This window comes from Grammomys surdaster, unplaced genomic scaffold (genome assembly GCF_004785775.1).
Source record: "Grammomys surdaster isolate TR1022 unplaced genomic scaffold, NIH_TR_1.0 125671, whole genome shotgun sequence".
NCBI classification, from domain to species: Eukaryota; Metazoa; Chordata; class Mammalia; order Rodentia; family Muridae; genus Grammomys; species Grammomys surdaster.
In genome coordinates, this window is record NW_021620508.1 from 881,223 (window position 1) to 904,081 (window position 22,859).

The 22,859-nt window shown below is 51.3% G+C and overlaps 4 protein-coding genes across 6 annotated transcripts in view; 1 reads left to right on the forward strand and 3 right to left on the reverse strand.

The window, feature by feature from the left end:
* The first annotated feature begins 5,430 nt into the window (after window positions 1-5,430).
* Window positions 5,431-6,402, forward strand: Sdhaf1 (succinate dehydrogenase complex assembly factor 1). The gene has a single exon (XM_028787657.1). It carries the CDS (start codon window positions 5,505-5,507, stop codon window positions 5,844-5,846), a length of 342 nt encoding a protein of 113 aa, XP_028643490.1. The 5' UTR covers window positions 5,431-5,504; the 3' UTR covers window positions 5,847-6,402.
* Window positions 6,403-8,663: 2,261 nt separating this feature from the next.
* Window positions 8,664-13,570, reverse strand: Syne4 (spectrin repeat containing nuclear envelope family member 4). 2 transcript variants are annotated; one of them, XM_028787601.1, is made up of 8 exons: window positions 12,894-13,570; window positions 12,594-12,732; window positions 11,389-11,532; window positions 10,942-11,136; window positions 10,618-10,866; window positions 9,669-9,743; window positions 8,988-9,046; window positions 8,664-8,889 (listed from the first exon to the last, which is right to left on the reverse strand). In XM_028787601.1, the coding sequence occupies exons 1-8, from the start codon at window positions 13,019-13,021 to the stop codon at window positions 8,712-8,714; spliced, it is 1,167 nt and encodes a 388-aa protein (XP_028643434.1). In that variant the 5' UTR covers window positions 13,022-13,570; the 3' UTR covers window positions 8,664-8,711. The 2 variants fall into 2 exon arrangements, with proteins under 2 accessions (XP_028643434.1, XP_028643433.1); XM_028787600.1 differs by lacking the exons at window positions 12,594-12,732; window positions 12,894-13,570 and having other exon boundaries at window positions 11,389-12,464.
* Window positions 12,913-19,559, reverse strand: Alkbh6 (alkB homolog 6). 2 transcript variants are annotated; one of them, XM_028787603.1, is made up of 8 exons: window positions 19,454-19,559; window positions 18,746-18,824; window positions 18,261-18,329; window positions 16,235-16,295; window positions 15,749-15,900; window positions 15,416-15,532; window positions 13,769-14,076; window positions 12,913-12,981 (listed from the first exon to the last, which is right to left on the reverse strand). In XM_028787603.1, exons 2-7 carry the CDS (start codon window positions 18,797-18,799, stop codon window positions 13,813-13,815), a joined length of 717 nt encoding a protein of 238 aa, XP_028643436.1. In that variant the 5' UTR covers window positions 18,800-18,824; window positions 19,454-19,559; the 3' UTR covers window positions 12,913-12,981; window positions 13,769-13,812. The 2 variants fall into 2 exon arrangements, with proteins under 2 accessions (XP_028643436.1, XP_028643435.1); XM_028787602.1 differs by lacking the exon at window positions 12,913-12,981 and having other exon boundaries at window positions 13,679-14,076.
* Window positions 19,560-21,383: 1,824 nt separating this feature from the next.
* Window positions 21,384-22,859, reverse strand: part of Clip3 (CAP-Gly domain containing linker protein 3) — a 15,463-nt gene continuing 13,987 nt past the window's right edge. The window contains exon 14 of the mRNA XM_028787617.1: window positions 21,384-21,745. Within this exon, the coding sequence (XP_028643450.1) occupies window positions 21,691-21,745 (55 nt within the window). The 3' untranslated portion in view covers window positions 21,384-21,690. The remainder of the gene's footprint in view (window positions 21,746-22,859) is intronic.

Here is a 22,859-nt window from a genome sequence, read left to right on the forward strand (position 1 = left end):
TAGCTCTGGCTGTCCTGGAACTCACTATGTAGACCAGGCTGGCCTCGAACTCAAAGAGCTCCACTTGCCTCTGCTTCTCCAGTGCTAAGATTAAAGAAGTGCCACCACCTCCATCTTTGTAGGATGTTTCCTTAATTAGTGGTTGATGGAGGAGGGCCCAGCCCGTTGTGGGTGGGGTCATCCCTGGGCTGGTAGTCTTGTATGCTAAAAGCAAGCAAGTTGAGCTGGGTATGCCAATACTCCAGAGGCACACAGATTGCTGTGAGTTTGAGGCCAGCCTGGTCTACAGAGTAAGTTCCAGGACTACCAGGGCTACACAGTGAAATCCTATCTCAAAACACACACACAAAAAAAAAAAAAAAAAAAAAAGGAAGAAAGAAAGAAAGAAAGAAAGAAAAAGTAGGAGGAAGATGAGGAAGAACAGAAGGAAGGAAGGAAGGAAGGAAGGAAGGGAGGGAGGGAGGGAGGGAGGGAGGGAGGGAGGGAAGAAGGAGCAGGCTAAGCAAGCCAGTAAGCAGCACTTCATGGCCTCTGCAGGTTTCTGCTCTGCTTTAGTCTCTTCTTTGGGTTCCCTTACCCAACAATGATTCAGGATATGTAGACAAAGCAAACCCTTTCCTCAAGTTACTTCTGGTCCTGGAGCTTCATCATAGCAACAGTAACCCTAACTAGGACTAGGTCCTGGACTTATTCTCCAGCAGTGACAAAAGTAAAAACAAAGTATCTGGCATTTGTGTTGTCATCTGCCATATACTGTGGAAGAGAATCAGTCATTCAAGACCCATTCAGAGGTGGGTAAGATGGCTCAGTGGGTATAGGCGAGTCTTAGAACCCGACCTACATTGTGGAGGGAGCTGAGCTGCACAAGTTGTCCTTTGACATTCACAATGGGCGTGCAAGCAGCACCAGCCCTAATTAATTAATTAATGTAAAACGGCCCACTCATTAACTCTAAGTGGGTTGGAGAGATGGCTCAGCAGTTAACCGGATGTAATACTCTGTTGAGGAACTGGATTTGGTTCTCAGCCCTACATCCTGGTTCACAACCGGCCGTAGCTCCAGTTCCAAGGGGATCTGACACCCTCTTCTGGCCTCCACTGGTATTGCACAGACATTTGGTGAAGGTAGACATGCGTGCGTGCGTGCGTGCGTGTGCGTGTGTGTGTGTGTGTGTGTGTGTGTGTGTGTGTGTATGTGTGTGTAAGATGCTCTCAGAAGCCAGAAGGTGGCACCATATCCTCTGCAACTTGGGTTATAACAGTTGTGAGTCACTCTAAATGGATACTAAGAACTCCGGTCTTAGTTCAGGTTTTCTGTTGCTGCGAAGGGACACTATGACCACGGCAAACCTTGCGAAGGAAAACGGTTATTACAGGCTCGGAGGTTTAGTCCATTTTTGCTGTGGAGGGAAGCATGGCAGTGCACAGGCAGACATAGTGCTGGTTAAGGAGCTGGATCGGCAGGCATCAGGAAGTCCGTGACACGGGCCTGGCTTGAACATCTGAAACCTCAAAGCCCAAAGTGAGATACTCCTTCCAACAAGGCCATACTTACAGATCGTGCCGTCCCTGATGACCAAGCATCAGTCTGTGAATCTATGGGAGCCATTCCTGTCCAAAGTGCTCTTAAAGCCGGGCGGTGGTGGCGCACGCCTTTAATCCCAGCACTTGGGAGGCAGAGGCAGGCGGATTTCTGAGTTCGAGGCCAGCCTGGTCTACAGAGTGAGTTCCAGGACAGCGAGGGCTACACAGAGAAACCCTGTCTCGAAAAACCAAAAAAACACAACAAAGTGCTCTTAAGCCGTCCCTCCAGTCTTCCTCCTCCCAAGACAGGGTCTTATGTAGTCCAGGCTGGCCTTGAACTCCCAATTCCTGTCTTTACCTGGAAAATGGTGGGATTGCAGGCCTAGATGAGCTTTCTAATGTGCGTCTGGCTATGCTCCCCAGTGGCAGTGTCATAAGCTGATTCCCACCACTTCCACACACACGCAAGATGGGGGGGGGGTGTGCACACAAAGGGACTGGGCCTCTTCCAAGTACACAAGCCAGAAATGGCACATATCACTGCCTTCTACTTCCCACACGTCAACCTGTTGTCGAACTTTATCATCTGGCGACAAAGGAGATGGAGGATACATCTTAAACACAGCAGTCAGGCATACAGCTAAATATCCTCATTCTGGGGAAGAAATGAGGGGTGGATATTTGAAGTTAGCTACAGCTTAATTCCCAGACCACTGTTGTGTCTGTGGGGACCCGGCGGGGCCACCATTCCAGGTTCCTACAGCTTGTCATCCTGGTAGGGAGCCAGCATTTCTGTCTCAGTTTGAGCAAAAGTCTCAGGGTTGATTCTCGTTATCCCAAAGCCATTTTCTTATCTCTAAACCAATCACATCAGCTGGCTGCTGGGACAGGTCTTCGGGCATCTGTCCACATCTGGAAGCAGAGAGAAAGTTTTCACCTAGGAAGCCCCACAAACTGAGATCAAGACTAGCTCTCCAAAGGCAGATTGAGGGGTTCCAGATCAGAAAACCTTGGGGGGAGCAGGGGCAGAGGGAACAGTATCTGTTTCAGGTTTTATGACTCTCAAGGCCACAGGAAAATAAAGAAAGCCTGTCATCCTGTTTGACAAAGTTGTCTTAGCGGTAAAGAGCCACTTGGTAGGGAATGAAGGGAAGTTTAAAACCCAGAGGGATCCTGGGAATCAAGAGATGGCCTCAGCAAGCAGAACAAGCCAAAAGAACAGACACATCTGCACTGGTGTAGCCATCACACAGTTGACAACATTGGCCACTTCAGAGTCTTTTTACTGTTTTTGTTTTGAAGCCAAGTCTTGCTACGTATCCAGGCTGGAATAACAGGTACAACACCACGAACTGTGCTTTATTAAATGTCGGAAATCAAACTCAGGGTTTCATAAATGCAAGGCAGGCAAGCACTCTAGCACTGAAGATACATCTCTGGCCCTGTACAACATAAATCACAGGAAACAAATAATTAAACACCAAAGTATGTAGAGTTGTGCCTGGCACAAAGTAGGTGTTCAGTAAACAACTTAGATGGAAAAATAATAAAACAGGGTTTTGGGTTTGGGGTTTTTTGTTTTGTTGTTTTGTTCTTTTGTTTTTCAAGACAGGGTTTTCCTGGCTGTCTTTGAACTCATTCTGTAGACCAGCCAAGCCTTGAGCTCAGAGATCTGCCTGCCTCTGACTCCTAAGTGCTGGGATTAAAGGTGTACGCCACCAGGTAAAACAGATTATTATTGAGACATAGATAAGGGATATGAGACAGACAACCACGTATGTACACACACATCCCCACATATGTACACACACATCCCCACGTATGTACACATCACATCCCAAGGCTTCTTATAAGAACATGTATAAAATGGAATAAGGACCGTGGCCCAGTTATTGGCATTTCTTCTAGGCTCAGCGCCAGTTACCTGGCAACGGCCAGGTGTGCCTGACTCACTATAAAAGGCGCTGCTTGCCCCCTCCTCACTCTCTTGCTCTTCCTCTCTTCTCTTCCTCTCTTCCTCCTCTGTCCCTTCTCTCCCCATTCCCCTCCCTCTGTGCTCATGGCCAGCCTTTAATCATCCTCTCTCTCTCTCTCTCTCCCTTCCTCCCTCCCTCCCTCCCTCCCTCTCCCTCCCTCTCTCTCTTTCTCTCTCTGCCTTTCTCTGTCTCCACTACCCCCTCGACTCCCCTCCCTATTCCCTAAATAAACTCTATTCTACACAATCCACCCTGCTCCTAGCCAAATGACAAAAAATACCTGTAACTTCCTGGTAGCTATTTATATGTGTGTGCACATACACACATGTCCCCCGGCCCCTCTAAACGCAGGTAACCTTCATCCCACAGAAGTGCTGGGGCCCCCTGCTGTTCCAATGAAGCAATCTCAGCCTACTCAAACGGAGTCAGTCTACCTCCGCCTTGTGTCTCGTACATTCAGCACCCATTACATTCACAACGGCCTGTAGCACCAGCTTCATGGGCCCTGACCCTCTCCTCTGCCCTGTCCATATGTTCATAGACACACATGATGGACAGATGGCTCAGTGGCTCAGAGCACTGGCTGCTCTGCCAGAGGACCTGGGTTCCATTCCAAGCACGCACACCACGTTGGCTCACTACTGGCTGAAACCCCATCTCTCTCTCTCTCTCTCTCTCTCTCTCTCTCTCTCTCTCTCTCTCTCCTCCCTTTCTCCCTCCCCTCTATCCTTCTTTCTCTCCTATCTAGCGATCTAGAAGGGAGGGGGCAGGGATAAAGGGTGGGGAAAAAGAAGAACTCACAAAGTAACAAAGACTGGCTACACTTACTAGCTGATCTATCTTTCTATCAGGTCCAAGGGAAACTCCAATCCCCTAAACTCCCTCCAGCTCTCCGGCGGCTTCCCTCCCCCAGATACTTACTCACTCTCCTCATTATCCTGTTATTATTCACACTGTTCTCTCTACACCCTCTCCTACTTCTGTTTTCTCTGTTCACTATCCCCTGCTATTTGTTAAGTGTTAAAACCTGACAATAGTTCTGCCTCAACCTTCGTTCTGTAGTTCATGACCTTAACCTGACCTAATGTTCCTTGACCCATAACATTGTGTTCTTGTGTGGCGCCTCGAGACCTCTGGAAATTCCCTAGCCTTCTTGCCTCTAGACCCAGCCAATCAGCTTAAAGGTCAGACAGTACTGCTTTCTCTAAATAGCCAAATGCACCTGTTCGTGGGCTTTCCCATATAAAAAACTGGTCCTGAGAACTGGCTAGGGTCTGCATCCCTGATTAATCAGTCTTGGTATGTGTGTTTAATAAACCGTCTTGATACCCTACTGACACTGGTGTCTCCCAGGGGTTTGTATGGCTAATCCTGAAAGAACACTATTCTCTCTTCTCTTGCAGACAGCCCTGGCTATATCCAGTCTATTTTCTCTCTCTACTCAGGACTCTTCTAGATGTATCTGGCTGTCCTCTCTCTCATAACTACAACAGACACACAAACAAACAAACAAACAAAAAGCTTCCCCTTAACCACACCATGGAGCGGTCATGCCGTCAGTTTATGCACTTTACAGCTCCCAAAACAGTAAAAATGTTTTTAAAAACTACTCATCCCTTCCCAATATCTCCATGCCGTCTGGTAACCCCCCCGGACTCGAACCCTTCGCTCTCAGTACTCCCAGGACTCAGAACATCTCCTCCAACTCTCTTCCAGAATCTAACCGCTTAGGCTCTTGCCTTTGCTTCTATCCAAGTTCAGAACTATTCAGGGCTGTAAGCCACTCAAAGACTCTTTAGGGTGGACCAGAGCACCAGAGACTCCGCCCACTTCTAGAGCTGCCATGACGTACTTCAGTACCAGCCAATCAGATGCGGGGGCACCGGATACCAGGAGGCGGGACATCCGGCGGATGTGCCTGTTGCCCTGCCCGTTAGCTTCTCAGCACGTGTGTCGAGGCGGTTCTTCCGGCCGGTGTAGGGCGACTGACCGCGACGTAGCGGTCATGAGCCGGCCCAGCCGGCTGCAGAGGCAGGTTCTGAGCCTGTACCGCGAGCTGCTGCGCGCCGGACGCGGGAAGCCGGGCGCCGAGGCGCGGGTGCGGGCCGAGTTCCGGCAGCACGCCAGCCTCCCGCGCTCCGACGTGCTGCGTATCGAGTATCTGTACCGCCGGGGACGGCGCCAGCTACAGCTTCTGCGTTCCGGCCACGCCACGGCCATGGGTACCTTCGTGCGCCCGCGGGGTCCGACTGAGGAACCCGGCGACGTGACAGCCCCGGAGACCAGGCTGGATGATGGCGGTGCCCCAAAGACTGCCTGTGAAGGCACGGGAGACGCGGTCCGATGAACGGTGACAGACCCAGAGAAAGGTTCCTTCTGACAGTTTTGGGAGGATCGGGAACTCATCCAAATGGAAGTTGAGATGTCTCGAGAGACAGTCGGGTTTTCTCAATGCATGCTGAAAGATCAGACACCCCCTCACCAAGGAGGTCCCGAGCATCCTGTGGCACCGGCGGCCTGCACAATGAATGCTGGAATTCACCATCCCGAAGTCCAAGAGAGCACGGACGCTCTTTCTCCTCCCCTCGGGGCCGTGACACCTCTCTTGACTTCTATAAGAACACACCTACCTCCCCACTCCCCGCCCTTTGCTGTTTTTAATGCCAAGAAAACAGACTTTGCCGCCCACGTTTAATAGAATACCCTGATGAACCGTGAGAAACTTCCCAGTCCCACTCGCTGTGAAGAACTACGATTGTAAGGGAGGTTACGGTAGCTCATCCCGGCTGTTGAGCCTAAGACTCCCGGAGAAACCCTAGTCCCTTCTCCTGTTAGCCTTCCTCAGGGTTCTGGTATAAAGGGAATAAATGTCAGGTGTGTCACTTCCCTGTTGGCCGTCCTAACACTCTTGTTGATTCTTTCATTAGGGGGTCTTTGCTTTTTCTTTCGAGACAGGGTCTTGTTATAGCCTAGGTTGGGAGTGTGACGACGGAAAAAGAGCCTGTGACACTACTTACATAAGGCTTTTACCGAACTTTGTTACCCCCGTCATAGGATGTTAGCTATCTGCTCAACTTTCAGCTTCAGTTTTATTCAGCAAGGCGATTTTGATTGGTTTCGGTTTTTTGTTCTTTTTAAAACATGCACTCACTTAAACCCAGGCTGACTTCAATCTGGTCATGTGAGGGATAATGGCCTGCAACTCCACCTCCAGATCACAGGCGTGTTCTACCACAACACATGCTGGTCTGTTGTTTGCTCTGTTTGTGGCTTTGTGCTTGCTAAGCAAGTTGGATAACCACTGGGCTTCACCTCCAGCCCCGAGGTTAATCTTGGTACCATCTCAACTCCAGAGTTCTGAAAGTGACTACTGAAGTCATGGCCAACCTGTGCCCTTTACACATCCCAGCCTCCATGTATTCCTGGCCCCAAGGGCCTGAGCTACATAGAGCGACCTTGTCTTAAAAAAAAAAAAAAGAAAAGAAAAGGAAGGAAAAGAGGCCAGAGAGATGGTTCAGTAGATAAACAAACTTAGTGACAAGCCTGACGAACTGAGTTCAAATCCTAGGGACTACACAGGAGAAGATGAGAACCAACTAAAGCAATTTGTCTGATGTCCATCTGCCTGTGTACACACACAGAAGATGATAGATAGATAGATAGACAGACAGACATGTTTAGGAAGACAGATAATAATGACAGATTCCCTGATATATCCCTTAGCTACTGGTTTGCACTATCTTAACGTGGGCTCTCCTAGAAGCTACTGCTTCCCAGACCTCTTCAGTACCCATTTTTGCATTTCCAGTAGCCATTCCAATTTACTTTGAAGACACACTCCTTTCCCCATGGTTAGCCTCCATGATTCCAGCAGACCTGACTGTGGCTCCTCCTGAAGGTGAAAACTTGGCCTAAGTCAGAGGAGCCCTCCTTGGGACTTTAAGTATGAAAGTTTCAAGGGAGAGCTATCCTGTTGACTGGTAAGTTGATGGACATTCTGGCCACTAGGAAATGGACAAAGACAAAATGGGGGTGTGTGTGGAGATGAAAACATCATTTAGCATTTACTTGTGCAAGAAGTTACCACACAAACTACCATTTGCATTAAGCCAGGGAGGACTTGGCCTTAGTCACTCGCTCCTGTGCGGCCTCAGCCCTGTCTTCTCTTTGCACCTGGCTACAGTGGGGCCTTGTCACAGGGTGTGGCAATTCAAGGAGGTGTGGATTCTGTGTGCAGCTTGGAGACCAGCACAGGGAGGGGAAACTGTTCAATGAACATCGGGGTTAGCACAGGGCTCCGGCTTGTTCTTGCGTTTGTCCCTTCCCTCACACCTTAGATGTGAGGAGATGAGGTTGTCAAGCCCCGGAATTTGGATTAGAGATTTGGATCAATGGTGGGCCGCTTGCCTGGCATGCTCCAGGCCCTGGGTTTAAAAGCAACACAGAACAGAAATACTAGCTAGGCCCAACGACATGTACCTGTAATCCCAGCCCTCTGGAGGTTGAGGCAGGAGGTTCAAAATCAGCCTGGACTAGGCAGTAACCTAGTATGAGGGGGGAAATTCTAAGAAGGAAAGTGACTGTCTCAGTCCTGAGCTAGTGATTGCCCAGCCTACACCCGTCCGTGCAGAATACGGGAACATCTCCAGAATGGATGTGAGACAGGTGTTGGCTGTGTACCAGCAGCACCTGCACCAGCCTGGCACCTGCTTCCTTGGCAGGTGCCGTCTCTGCTTTCCTTTCATTCTCCCCCAACTCCCAGAGACTGTTTATGTGGAGGACAGACAGATAGACAGGAAGTATTAGGAAGTCCACCTCCCTAGGAAGAGACCTCACCAAGGAAGTGTGGAAGCCTGGAACCAGTTTGAGTGTGCTCTACGTGGTTTCCCGGGGTCTCCAGCCATTTGGCACTCTGGGTACCTACTGCAGCCACCGGCTCTTCACGTCAGCCAGTGGTGGCCCGCTCCCTTCCCTGGATCATCCTCTCATTCTCCTACCACTCCATCAACAGCTTGGGCTACATTTAATCTCTGTGTTACAATTTGGGGACCACAATTAAGACAGGCTCTCTGCATCCTGCCCTCGGGACAAAGGAGTGGAGAAGGGGCTGTCAGAACACATCCGAGCTATCTGTTTCCAAGTTCTCAAGCACTAATACTCTCAGTGACCTCTTGAAAGGGACCATTTAATGCACGTGTCTGGGCTGGTGGACTCAGATTGGAGGGAGACCATTGACATAGCTGAGCACCAGGTAGGGTGTCCTGGCCAGCCGGGCATGGGAACAGCAGGGGACCCCCGACAAGGGCAGCAACAGCGTGGCACCCACCAGAAGGAGGAAGAGAAGGAGGAAGAAGAGGGTCAGGGGCCGCCTAGATGCAGGAGTTGGGACCCTAAGAAGAGACATAGTATTACAATCAAGGGTGGGCCCCCACCACAATCCCTCTCTCCCAAACTGCCCCCCCAAAGCCCGATCTTTCAAGCCTCTCACCCATGATCCACTTGCAGCATTACATCAGGCAGACTGGGAGATACTTGCCTCTTCTTGTCCTGAGGACAGACAGCAGCAGGAGGATTGTCAGTGACACTTAAGTGAGGACATTCTCTCACTGCTCCAGACCTACAGGGCTGGCTTTATTTCTCCTCCTTTCCTGGCATCCCTGAACCCCACATGAATGTATAGTGTGGTGGGCATCTGTACCTGTCCTTCAGGTACCCACTGCCCTTTTCCTAATGACGCTGATGTAATGATGTGGGGTGTGTGGGTGCTTCTATATTCAGACCCTCAGGGTCACTTTAGTCTGGCTTCCATTCTCCCCTCTTCTGTGATGGGGCATGTGACTCAGACCTGGCCAATCGGAGCACTCTTGACTAGTCCAGGGTGCAGCCTGTGACCCAAGCTGGGCAGGTGAAGTCAAGCCTGGGACTTTGGCTACTGCAAGTAGGTCAGGGGTCATAGGGGTAGGTTAGTAAACAAGGGAAAAGGGACTCCAGCTGGGGTGGGAGAAGAGCCCAAAAGACAGAGACGGAAGTGTGATTTGTTTTAGGTCCTGAATCTGTGACGTCTAGACTTTTCGGTTACAGGGGAAAAGAATGTTCCTTCGTATGTGGCTGTCAGTACGGGTTGGGTCTCTTTGACTGGGATCAACATCCCCTGGTGCGCCTAGTTCACCTGAGGCTTCCGGAGACGCCTTCGGTGGTGAGCCGCTAAATGTTTCCGGTGGCCAAGCCCCAATGAGAGCAGGTCCTGTGGGAAGAGAAAGGTTCATGTTTCTTGGAAGACCGATAGCATGGTTATAGAAGGTTCTGGGAGGAGGTGCCACAGAGACGAAATTATGCCGAAACACTTGGATCTTGTGGGAGACACAGAGAGGGGCAGAGCCAAAGAAACCAAGAGGAGAGAAACTTTACTTATTCATTCATCCAATAAATATTTAATGAGTGTCTATTACATGCCAGGTACAATTCTAGGAGGCTTGGTGAGAATGGAATTGGGCAAAATTTCTGGTCTTTGTGGAGCTTAACATTCCACCCAGAGAGGTAGGAAGTTAACAAATAAATATGTCACATCAAGCCGCCGTGAGGAGCGTCAGGAAGTAATGGTGGAGGGAGGCTAAGTTGGGTCACAGCAGCTCTTTGAAGAGGTGACACAAGGAGACTGAGCTAATCTGGGAGAGGTAAGCTGGGCACACAGATGCGTGTGAGGCTGGTGAGGTTCGAGAAGGTTCTGGACTGTGTCCATGGCACAGGGAAGAGCGGAATGAAGGGACGAAGACAGAGAGGAAGGAGGCAAACGGGGATCTGTGGTGGCAAGGAGATACAGGACGCACAAGAGAATCATGGTGACAGCTAGGGTGGACACAGGTAGGCGGGCATGCCTATGACCCCAGCACTGAAGAGACTAAGGCAGGAGGCTTGTGAGTTCAAGGCCAGCCTATACTGCATAGCATGAATCTGTCTTTAAAAAAAATAATAATAATCAAAAAATCAAACAAGAGAGGCTTAGAGGGAGAGACAGGGCCAAGTCCTCCTTGAAAGGGAAAAGCCATATTAGAAAGGGGCAGAAAGGTAGCTTGTGGGGCCCAGCCAAGCAGGGAGCCTTAGAAGGAGGCTGATCTCACCTCAAGGCCCTGTCCACTGCTCTGGGGTCCCCTGTAGCCACACAGCTCACAGGGAACTCCTGGTATCCGAGATATCTTTTGCCCTGAGGGCCCAAGACCCCCAACATCCCCTGCTGGGTCCCACTCCAACTCTGCGGGAGTGGGGAAGGTACTGGGTGCCCAGGGCCCCCAGACTCCACCAGCTGCTGGCCCGTCTGAGTCTCCCTCAACTTCCAAATCCTGGTCCAGGAGGTTGGCCTTCTCAAGCACCTGGAGCAGAGGATAGATGTCATGGGAGTTGGGGGGATTAGGGTCTGGGCTGGGGACTACCAGGGCAGGTCATACCAGGCTATAGCTGATCAACTGAGCCTGCAGCTGCCAGAGCCGTTGGAAGATGGTGTCTCGGTGGGTTCCAAGGGCCCTCAGGACCTGCTCCAGGGATGCCCAGGCCCTGGGCTCACTCCTCTCTGCCAGGCCCTCACCAAATGCAAGCAATGCATCGACACGGTCAGCTGCCCCTCGGAGCTCTGCCTGCAGGGCCTGGAGCACATGGTGAGACGCTCTCACACACGACAGTCATACCAGATCACACACACACACACACACACACACACACGCCTCATACACATGACAGTCATACCAGATTCCCCGCCTCAGAACCTGGAGTTATTTTGTCTTCCATGTCCTGTGTAGAAGTCAGAATATGCAACAAACCCACTTTCTACCCAAGAAAGCTTACACCCATACCAAGGACTCTACCCACACCCCATGTCCTGGCCTCCCACTGCCTACCTGCAGCTGGACCATCCTGTTGTGGGCCAGCGTCCAAGATCCAAGGCCTTGTTCCAGGTCCTGTAGCCGGAAGTTCAACCTCAACAGACAAAGATGTAGACTGTCCTGTTCAGCTTCCAGTACTTCCAGACCAGAGTCAGAGTGCTGGAGATCCAGGGGGCCAAAATCAGGGCCAGTGGGCCAACACACTACCCCTATCCCAAGCAGGCTGCTGCCTTGTGGGTGTTTCTCTGAAGCCATGCTCCTCTCCAGAACAACACTTGGGATGCTCCCACTTGGCAGCTCTTTATCCCAAGGTTGGAGACATCTAATTAAGATCTTCAGGGTCCCAAGTCTTCTAGAAAGATCTTTATATGGGCCTAACCTGGGAGGGGTAATAGAGCAGAGAGCCCCCAAAACGAATGGGGTCATTAATAAAATTCTCATGTCCTACTTGGTAAAACATGGAAATATGTCCAGATTGGAGATGGTAAAATATACTCAGAGAACCCCAGTTCTCTGAGGCAAGAGAATGGAAGGTTGAAGGGTAGCCTGAGCTACACAGTGAAAGCCTGTCTCATATAAGGAGGTTGGGGGAAACCCGGGAGATGGCTCAGTTGATAAAGTGTGTGCTGTGCCAGTAGGTACACAAAGAACGAAGCAGGTGGCACCGGTCGGTAATAACAGTGCTGGAGGGGTGGAGGCAGGCAGATCCGTGGCGCTCACTGGCCATCCTAGCCAAGGTTCAGTGAAAGTCCCTGTCTCAAAACACATGGTGGAGAGTGACAGAGACACTGGCCTCTGGCACCCGAACGCATGACATGCACAGGCAATACACAAAAAGATTACAAATAACTGAAAGACTTCCATACTGACTGCCAAACAGATGTCCTTACGGTGTCCTTTCCTCCACGGGTACCCAGCACCCCCTCAGAATCATCATATCATCCACAGAGCAAGAGGCAGATTCAGGGGAACAGATAAGAAGTGGGACTGGGCAGCCGGGCAGTGGTGGCGCACGCCTTTAATCCCAGCACTTGGGAGGCAGAGGCAGGCGGATTTCTGAGTTTGAGAGTTCAAGGCTAGCCTGGTCTACATAGTGAGTTCCAGGACAGCCAGGGCTACACAGAGAAACCCTGTCTCAGAAAAAACAAACAAACAAACAAATAAATAAATAAATAAAAGAAGAAGAAATGGGACTGGAACAGAGGGTGTGTTCAGCTCACCTCACAGGGTTTGTTCTCATCTTGATGCTCATTGGAAGAGGCCAGTGGTAGCCTTGAGGGGCTACTGGAAGGCTCAGTGCCCTTCAGTTCACCCAGGAAATGCTCAGGTGGGCCCAAGGAGGCCTGGACCCGCTCTGGCCTAGGAAGAAGAAAAGTTAATGGGCCCCCTGGTGAGCCACAGTGTCTCCTTTCCCACCTAAACCCCATCCCACTTTTCTGCATGTCCTTATTCGGTTATGGTCGGGCACTGCCCTTCCCACAGCTCCCTGCCTTGGCTCCCAGTCAAGCCCCAGTCCCCACCTGTTTGTGTCCTCCTCAGGTGCAGGGCAGAGGGTATGTCCGGCAACATCCGGCTCTCTAGGAGCTCCCAGGGGGTGATTCACAGGCTCTGTGGGGAACCCATGGCCAAGAGGTGGAAACAGGGCCATGGCTGTGCACTTGGGGACAGTCAGGTGAGGATGTCGAGTAACAGCCTCTTTCTTAGACGGTCCCCCATGCTTTCTCTGCAAGACTTAGCCAAGCCCGAGGCTACTGAGAGGCCCAGGGGCCAGCCTAGCCCCACCCCTTCCTGGAAGAACCTGGACCTGAGAAATCCGATGCCTTGCCGAGGTGCGGAGACATTTAACTCCTTCCTTCCCAGCAGAAGAACCTCAACCTTCCAACACCACACCCACACCATCCTGTAGGGCTTTGAGATAGAAAACTCCACCCATCTCCCTCACGACCCTGGATCTTGTCACCTTCAGGGACGCCTGGATCTGAGCACCAGGGCCCTTCCCATCCCTTTAAAATCTTGGGTATAATGATACTTAAAAAAAAAAGTCCAAGCACCTGGCAGCTACAGCCTGTCATCTCAGGCAAGATGATCTCAAGTTCAAGGCTAGCCTAGGCAACTTATGGAGGCCTTATCACAAAACTAAAAAATAATGCAATTGTTGCTGGGTTATAGTTTGGCGGTGCAGCATTTATCTAGGATCCAAGAAGCCCTGGGTTCTACCTCCAGTATTGAAGAGGGGAACAGGGTAGAAGAAAAAAACTGAAGCTTCTGTTCCCACTTTAAAAAAAAAAAAAAAACACAAAACGAGTAAAGGTATTTTCCGTTTATTTGGAATGGGCGTCTGTCTGCTCCCCAGTTTCCATAGTTACTGAGAAAATAAATAACCCTGGACAGCTACCTTTGCCCTAGGGTACTAAGGTCACAGGGTTTGGAGCCTGGTGGTCACTTGCTCAGCAGGAGGCTGGCGCGCAGCACGCGGGGCACGCGGCGAATGGTCAGAGAGACTCGGGTGCCGCGCACCAGGTGGGCTCCGGGCAGTGCAGACTGGCAGGCAGCAGCATTGGGCGGTAGTGAGGTAGCGTCCAACTCATCCACGCAGGTGGCTGTGATGCCGTGGAGCAGGCGTGTATAAGCTAAGCCCCGGAGCACCAGCAGGCTCCGTGGTTCCACCAGCAGCGAGGTGATGGGCTGTTGAGGCGGCCGGGGCTGCGGGATAATGGTCCGCGTTTGGGAACGGATGAAAAGTCAGCAGGCTTCAGCAGTTGGTGAGGGGACAAGGGTCAGCAAGTCCCCAGGAGTGGTAATCTATAGGTTCTACGGACAAGGCTATTGGGCTGTGTGTGTGTGTGTGTGTGTGTGTGTGTGTGTGTGTGTGTTTAGTCTTTGGGAGGAGCCAGGGCCGATGCTGCAGATGAAGACATAAAGCTTGCTTCAGCTAGCATCTGAGGGGATGGGACAGAAATGGGCAGTCCCAAGGATACTTACTCAGAGCTAATCTGGGGGTGCACTGCTGAGGTCAGGCTCTAATACAGAGGTTAAAGGGAGTGGCCTATTCCAGGACTCTGGATGTTAAGAGAGGCTTTAGTCGGGAATTGGAATTGCAGCAAGCCTACCTGGGTGGAAGGGATGGAAAAGAGGGGACTTTAAGGAATGGAGCTGAGCAACATCTGGCCGGGGTGTTGAGGGAGAGACCCTATGAACACTGGAGTATCAAGAATGCATGACTTAAGAGCTAGGTAAGGGTGTTGGTTATCTCCAACTGAGGCGAGTGAGGTTAAGGAGAATCTAGGGTTCACAGAGCATAGGACTAGAGTTTCAGGACACTGGTGTTAAGGTGCCCTGTGCAGTCTGGGAGGACGCTGGGGCACACGTGAGAGATTGACACATTGGGATATCTTGAGGATATCAAGAATATGTGTTGGTTGCCGGGTGGTAGTGGTGCACACCTTTAATCCCAGCACTTGGGAGGCAGAGGCAGGCGGATTTCTGAGTTCGAGGCCAGCCTGTCCACAGAGTAAGTTCCAGGACAGCCAGGGCTACACAGAGAAATCCTGTCTCGAAAAACAAAACAAACAAACAAAAAAAGAATATGTTTTGGAGCCAGGCATGGGGGCACACACTTCTAACGCTGGCACTCCAAGGATGGGACAGGAAGATGGCAAATGTTGAGGCCAGCCTGGGCTACATGAACCTCTTCTCAAAGATAAGTAAATAGTAATTTCTAAAAAAAAGTTTGTTGGAATATCGTGTTGAGCTCGGGTGGTCTGTGGGAGGGTCACGAGTCATCCATAAACTCAGCCATCTAATACCACAGAGAAATAAGTATTGGTATCTGTGGATATCACGGCAGCTGGAACACCATGCAGACTGGCTGGGTATGGGCTGGGTATCTGGGAAAAAGTAGGGATAGCCAACGAGGGACAAGGGAGCATGACTGGGTGTCAGGAATACTCTAAATACAGGTAGGGTCAGACTGCCCTGGAGTATACGGGATGACAGATGTTAGAATGCCCCCAAGTGCTTGAGGCATCATCTCGGGACCCACCTGTTCTGTAGGGACGTCTTCATCTGGCTGTCGAGGTTCATAGAAATCAAGGACAGTGTGGGAGCCAAGGCTGATGGTGCTGACAGTTGGGTAGTACAGTGGTCCATCTTCATGAGGCTGGGGAGGAAGGGGGCACCAGAGATGGCCAGGGCAGGGCCCTACACTGCTCCACTAAGTCAAAGTGGGGCTCCCAAGCTGGGATGGGGAGGGACACGCCTAGGTGGAGTGCTGCTGAGTGAGGGTAGGCAAACATGATGGCGACCCTCCTCTTAGTGACATGGAGATCTGGGGGAGGTACTTAGCAGGGGAACTTGGGTGAGGATGTGCGGTTACCATGATGCCCTCCCCAGGCAGATACTGGTTCACAAGGACATGGTTAGCTGGGAGACCCCCAAAGAGGTTGAGGTCAGACACTTGGTCCACGTAGCGCTGAAGCCATGGAGGGAGTCGCTCAGGGACCATCCCCCGGGGATGGGGGAGCCCACCTGCAGGGTGCAATGGAGGCTTGAAGGTATCCAATCGGAGTTTTGGAATCTGATAACCCCCCATTAAAGATATTCCAGTGGTTGGAAGCATCCCTACCCACTGAGTTTTGGAGACTGCCACTGGATCTTCCTGAAGGCTCCTTCAAGCACTTGGCCCTCAGAGATACTCCCAACTAACTAACAGGTGCCTAAATCCCTCAAGACCACCCAATCCCTGAATCTTCATTCCTGGGACCCCTCGGACCCTCGCTGAAAGCCCCACATGTTTTGAAACCATTGAACCTGAGTTCTTCTTGTCTTTCCTGGATCATATTCCCTAGCCAGGAACACTCACCCCAGTTCTGAAGCTTCCTCCCAGATAGCTGGGTCCACTTTGGCTTTGGGGCATTGAAAACCTAGGAGGTAAGGAATGGGGTTTTCAGGACTTTCCCACCCATGCCAACACAAGGGCCTTCATGTGGGGTGAAAATGGGCTATCTAGAGCATGACTAGGGGTTCTAGTTATGGAGAACAGCTATTCAGTCTGAAGGTTCTAGCTGGGGAGAGCAGCTATTCATATAATCTTGACCAAAAGAGAGCCCAGGCTGACAGTTGGGTAGTACAGTGGTCCATCTTCATGAGGCTGGGGAGGAAGGGGGCTACAGGGATGGCCAGGACAGGAACCTACACCACTCCACTAAGTGGTCCTCCTCTATCTAGGAAGGTTGCTTTATCAAGAGTTTAGCTTTAAAAAAAAAAAAAGAGTTTAGCTTCAAGAAGACTCATGGAGGTGTGGGGAAGCAGAGGGACGCTTGCCAAGACAGACCAGCTGAGTCAACTTTGACGATCAATGGGGTGACAGATGTTCTACACAGATTGCACCCACAGCTGTGAATGGGACTTTACTCTTGGTGTACTATGGGCCCAGATTTGGTGGGAGGGGCAGGGGGATAGGATCTCATGTATCCCAGACTGATTTCCAAAGGTCCACGTAACTGAGCAGGGCTGTGGACCCTGATTCTCCTGCATCCGCCTTCCCAGAGCTGGCACTGCAGACATGAGCCAACCTAGGATTCCTCAACATAGGGAAAATGAGCTCTGATACTCAGTACCCAAGGCTCTGGGGTTGCACTGGGCTCTTCCTGTCAGGAATGTAATCTCAATAACACCCTTGTTTTAGAGGTTAGACTGGGCTATCTCAGTGTGGAGGATGTGAGCTTTATGTGTGCCCTTAGGCTGGCGGACGAGCCTTGATGGTATAATGTGTGTCTAGCATGTACCCCACAGCAGGACAGCAGGACGAACGGACGAACACACACACACACACACACACACACACACAGAGAGAGAGAGAGAGAGAGAGAGAGAGAGAGAGAGAGAGAGAGAGAGAGAGAGGGAGAGAGATAGATTTTGGTTTCCCTAAGCCTCTAAGGGAACCTCTTTCTTGTTTATTTTGTTTGCTTTGTTTCAAACAAGAGCTCAAGATACAGGGCTGGAGAGTTGGCTCAGTGGTTTAAAGCACTACTTGTGGTTCTTGCAAAGGACCCAGGTTCAATTCCTAGCACCCTTGTGTCACAACCATATGTAACTCCAGTTTCAGGAGATCTGACACCCTCTTCTAGCCTCCTTGGATACTGTACAGAGGTGATACACATACATACCTGCAAACAAAACATTCATACACACATGAAATGAAAAAAATCTAAAAAACCAAAAGGCCTGAAATTGGGATCCTCCTGCCTCAGCCTCCCTAGCTGGGACTGCAAGTATGTGTTGTGACACCTGGCTGAGAAAGCGCTTCAGACAGACGCTTTCAGAAGCGTCTGAAAGAGGAACTCTTCCTGCCAGGGTTCCCACAGAAGTTCTGGGGTTCTCATACGGGGGCTGACTGTTGGAAAGAAATTATGGGAAGACAAGAAAGGCAGGCTAGAAGAGCGCTTGGGGGAGGGGGTCCTGTTCTGGCTGCCATAGGAGAACAGTAGCCATGTGCTACCCCATGGCCCTGGGCCTTAACAAGGACCACAAGGTGACAAAGAACACCAGCAAACCGAGGCTTAGCCAGTGCCATGGCCGCCTCACCAAGCACACCAAGTTCAGGACCCGGGAGGTGTGCAGCTTCATGTCCAATGAGCAGCATGCCACCAGGCTGCTCAAGGTGTCCAAGGAGAAGTGGGGTCTCGAGTTCACCACGAAGAGGGTGGGCACGCACATCAGTGCCAAGAGGAAGCAGGAGGAGCTGAGCAACGTGCTGGCAGCCATGAGGAAAGCAGCAGCCAAGGACTGATGGCCCCTCCCCCAGTAAACGTTTGTGCCGTGTGACCACACAAACACACACACATACACAAACACACACGCTAAAAGAAGAGGGGCACTGGGGTCACCTGTCGAAGCAAATACTCCTCCTCTTCCTTGGAGATGAAGTCAGGGACATAGTAGATCAGAGGTGGCGCCTATGAAGGAAAGACTGCCCTTAGGACAGTGGTTCTCAACCTGTGAGTCGCGGCCCCCTCGGGTCAACAGACCTGACTATCAGGAGACAGACATTTACACTATGATTCGTAAAATAGTTATGAAGCAGCAATGAAAATAATTTGATGGTGGAGGCGGGGTCACCACATGAGGAACTGTATTAAAAGGTCCCAGCATTAAGAACGTTAAGAGCACCTTTGCCCAACACAGGGATCCTATCGTGACTGGACAACCTTTCCCTTTGGAGAGGGACTTGGGATAGCCTATGAACCTGCAGGTTGGAAGTGGGGCAGAGGGCTAGACTCCGAGGAGAGCTGGGGCAGTCCAACCAAGAGACCCAGGAATCAGTCTGTCACTCCACCCATCCCACACTCCTCTACACCCCAGTCTTGTCAACCTGTTCCACCCTGAACGGCTCCAGTGCTGGGACCCTGGCGTCCTGCTCCTCCATGGATACCAACTCCTTGTGTGCCGTCCTGTGGGGAGGAATAAGTCACTAAGCCTCCCAAGCTGTGACTAGCCTTCCTTCCAGCCCATCGGGGCCAGACCCTACCCTGAGACTTCCTATAAACTCCAGTCTTTAAAGCTGGAGTCATCGGTTTCTCAAAGCCACCCCAAAGATCACTCTCCGCCCCGCGATGCCCAGATCCCAGCTCTGATATCAGCAGTCAGTATACGCTCCTCCATCGCTCTGTCCACTGACGCCCACGTGAGTCTTCCCAAGCCTCACGGAGAGCATTCTCTGAGCCCACACAGGAAGCCTCTCTCGAGTGCAACCGTAAGCATAGGTCCCTCAGAGCCTAAGGACCCCCCAACTCAGCTCCTTCACACCCCCCGTTCTGAGCACCTCTGCTCCCCTAATCTGAGCTTTGTCCACTCCCAGCCTTTTTTATCTCCCCACTCGGAACCCTCTCTGACTTCCTTTGCCGAGTGCCCCGTTCACCTCAGCATCCTCGGACCTGAGCCAGACTGCCAAAGCTTCTCCCCACGTAGAACCTGTCAGACCCCAGAGCCACTGAGTGTCAGGATTCCATACTCTGGGATCCCCTAGATCTCCCACCCTGAGTCCCCTTAGATCCTCACTTTCAGCCCTTTGGACACTCACCTCTACAGCTCCCCCTGAAGCCCTCCTCTCCAAAATAAATATGACCGTCCACAGTGTCTTCTCCAATGTCCAGAGTCAACACTCACATCCTCGCACGCCCCCCCCCCCCAGCCACTTCCGCCCAGGATTACTGACGCAGGAAGTTTTAGACCACTGGGCAAACTCAGAGAACCTATGGGCCCGCCCTCCAGCCAATCCACGCTCTCATTCGGTGTCGCCATTGCCGCTCAGGCATAGGCTGTGTCCTAAGTTCAGGGGCGGGACTTCACCTGGCTCCTACCAATCAGGACTCCAGAACCTAACAGACCTGCTCGTTCTGTGCGGACTCCGATGAGACCTACAGCGAGGGAAACTGCAGGAAAGAAGCCTGAAGGACTTACCCTTCTGCAAGCCAAGCTGTAGGTCCTATGCCACAAACTCAGGGAAAGGACATTTTTTTAAAGTTTTTTTTTATTTATTTTATGTATATGAGCACACCGTAGCTGTCAGGGCATCAGATCCCATTACAGATGGTTGTGATCCACCGTGTGGTTGCTGGGAATTGAACTCAGGACCTCTGGAAGAGCAGTCCGTGCTCTTAACCGCTGAGCCATCTCTCCAGCCCGAGAAAGGACATTTTTAAGAAGCCTTCCGCCATCCTCACCCAGCAAGAGCACAGGGTCAATGCAGTAAACCCCCAGAGACATGACACAAGAAGGCCATAGAAACGTCTTTATTGAAGAGGACAGGAGTCATGCTGAGTTTAGGGACATGCAGTGAAGGGGCAGTCGTGAGCTGTCCTTGGTGGTCAGGGCCCCGGGTCTGCTCTGGACCCATGGGGCCCTCAGGTTCTCCCTCGGGCTGTTGGTCTGGCCCAGGTGCTGTGAAGTCCTTTGGGGCTAATAACTCAGATTTAGTGTCTTGGACCTGTGGCCGGAAGGTAGATTGAAGTAGGGACTCCATGATTTGGGGTCCTGTTAGAGCCCTGGGGCCCTGCACATATTAGCATTCAGAGATTTGGGACTTGGGGGTTCCCTTGAGGCTGGGGCCCATGGAATTTGGAGGTTAGGAGACTAGAAGATCCATGGTCTAAGGGTATTAGAGTCCTCTAGTTCCAAAGATGGGACTTCCTGTTTGGGGGGGTCTCCTGGTGCCTGGGAGTTAGGTTTGAGATGCCCTGAGAACCTGGGGTGTTCTCCTGGCAACAAGTTCCTTACTCCCAGTCCTAAGGACCTTGTAGTTGGGAGTTTCCTGAGGGTTTGGGATTGGGGTCTTAAGTTTGGGATTCCCTGGGGATTTGAAGATTCTGTGACTTGGGTAGGGGAAGTCCTGGGAATTAGAAATTTGGGGTCTTCTAGAGATCGTAGGGCTTGGAGTTATGGGGAACTGGGGGTGTATATATAATATATATTCTCTCTGGAATTTGAACTCCCCAGAGTTCTAGAATGGGGTCTCCAAATTTGGGGATTTCCCCCCAAAGGGGGAAAATTATTACTTTAAAAAATAGAGAATTTTCTGGGAGCCTTGGCCAGCACAGGGACTGTGGGCCATGTGGGGTGGGCTTCATACAAGGCACTGGGGGTTTCTCGAGGGTGCAGAGGGCAGGAAGACTTGCTGTCCTGTAATTCATGCTTCCAGGACGGTTTTGGTGTTTGTAAATTGGGGTGAGTGGGCGGGTTAAGTGGGTGTCTCGTTCAGGGGTGAGACCAGGGACTTAAGCGAATGGAGGGCATCTCTGAGAAGGAGAGTAGAGCACAAGTGCTTTCTGGTGACCTTAGGGTCACGACATTTTGAAGAGACTGAGGTTAAATGGGGAGAGTGATGTGACTGACTATTCTGGAGGTATGACCTATGCTTAAGGAGAACCGGGAGAGGGGTCTTCATTCATGGGACTCTAATCCACTGGTAACTCAAGAACGTCCTGCTCTGGAGAGGGTCAGCATCCCTTGGGTTATGTGGAAAATGTTTATTGGGGGAAATCTGCTCTGAGGGGTAGGGGTCAGGGACTAGCCTGAAGGTGCTACTCAGGGAATCTCTTTGGGGGGGGGTAGGGGTAACATGAGGTCTGTATTTGGGGAGTCGTCATCATGGGAGATCTGTTAATAATGGGGCCTCAGTAATCGAGGGCTGGCTAACAGGGGGTTTCTATTCTGGAGGCGTCACTGGGAATCTCTATCTTGGGGTGACTGGGGGGGGGGGGTCCTTGTGTCAGGAGAGGCTAGAGGGGACTCTGTCTCTGTGTGAGGTATCCAGGGCCTCTAAGACTGCATCTCTGCCCTCAGCATCCAAGGAAACCAGCAGCAGAAGAGTAACCTGAAAGAGGAAGAATGATCAGGTGGGATACAGGTGTGGGACATCTGGCTCCCTCTCTCCACCTCTGTGCCTGGCATTCTACCTCTGGCTGTGCCTGTTTAGGCTTGTGCTGTGTGTATGTGTGTGTGTGTGTTGGGGGAGGGGGGTCTCTGCTTTTTCAACTGAAGTCTCCAGAAGCCAGGCAAGGCCTGCTTTCTAAAGATGCTCTCCCTCCCTCCCCTCCTCTCACTCCTTCCCCTTTCATTGTTTTTGTGGGGCAGAGTCTCACTATATACCCCAAGCTGTTCTCAGACTGAGGGTAACCCTTCTGCCTCAGCCTCCCCGATGCTCCATGAGCCACTTTACAAGACATACTCTGTCTCTGTTTTTTTGTTTGTCTGTTTAGTTGGTTGGTTGGTTTGGTTTGGTTGTGTTTTTTGTGTTTGTTTGTTTGTTTTTGGTTTTGGTTTTTTTTTTTTTTTTGGTTTGGTTTGGTTTGGTTTTTCGAGACAGGGTTTCTCTGTGTAGCCCGGGCTGTCCTGGAACTCACTTTGTAGACCAGGCTGGCCTCGAACTCAGAAATCCTCCTGCCTCTGTCCCCCAAGTGCTGGGATTAAAGGCTTGTGCTACCATTGCCAGGCTTGGTTTGGTTTTTCAAGACAGGGTTTCTTTGTGTATCTTGAGCTGTCCTGGAACTTGCTTTGTAGACTAGGCTGGCTCTGCCCCCTAGTGCTGGGACTGAAGGTGTGCACCATCACCGCCTTGCTTTTTGGTTTTGCTTTGTTTTGTTTTTTTTCTGACAGGCTTCTCTCTGTGTGTCCCTGTGTCCTGGAACTCACAGAGATCCACCTGCCTCTTTCCCATTTCCCTCTCTCTCTTTTATAAAGTGGGTTTCATGAATGAGACAGTCTTACACCATATAGCTCAGGAAGGCGTGGAATCCTTGATCCTCCTGCCCGCTGGGTGCTGGGACTACAGGCATACGCCACCAAATCCGCTCTACCTACAACTTAACTCCATTTCCAACCCAAGGAGGGCCTTGCTCACCACAGCCAGTGGCCTTGCTCACCACAGCCAGTGGCCTTGCTCACCACAGCCAGTGGCCTTGCTCACCACAGCCAGTGGCCTTGAACAC

Coding starts and splice junctions, on each gene's coding strand:
- Syne4 (XM_028787600.1), bottom strand. CDS start 11,814: ATGAGAATTTTATTAATGACCCCATTCGTTTTGGGGGCTCTCTGCTCT. Junction 11,137..11,388: donor ACAGGATGGTCCAGCTGCAG/GTAGGCAGTGGG, acceptor CATGTGCTCCAG/GCCCTGCAGGCAGAGCTCCG. Junction 9,047..9,668: donor GGCGTCTCCGGAAGCCTCAG/GTGAACTAGGCG, acceptor GTCTGTCCTCAG/GACAAGAAGAGGCAAGTATC.
- Alkbh6 (XM_028787603.1), bottom strand. CDS start 18,799: ATGGAGGAGCAGGACGCCAGGGTCCCAGCACTGGAGCCGTTCAGGGTG. Junction 18,330..18,745: donor AGCCGTTCAGGGTGGAACAG/GTTGACAAGACT, acceptor TTTCCTTCATAG/GCGCCACCTCTGATCTACTA. Junction 15,901..16,234: donor GAGGAAGCTTCAGAACTGGG/GTGAGTGTTCCT, acceptor TGCACCCTGCAG/GTGGGCTCCCCCATCCCCGG.
- Sdhaf1 (XM_028787657.1), top strand. CDS start 5,505: ATGAGCCGGCCCAGCCGGCTGCAGAGGCAGGTTCTGAGCCTGTACCGC.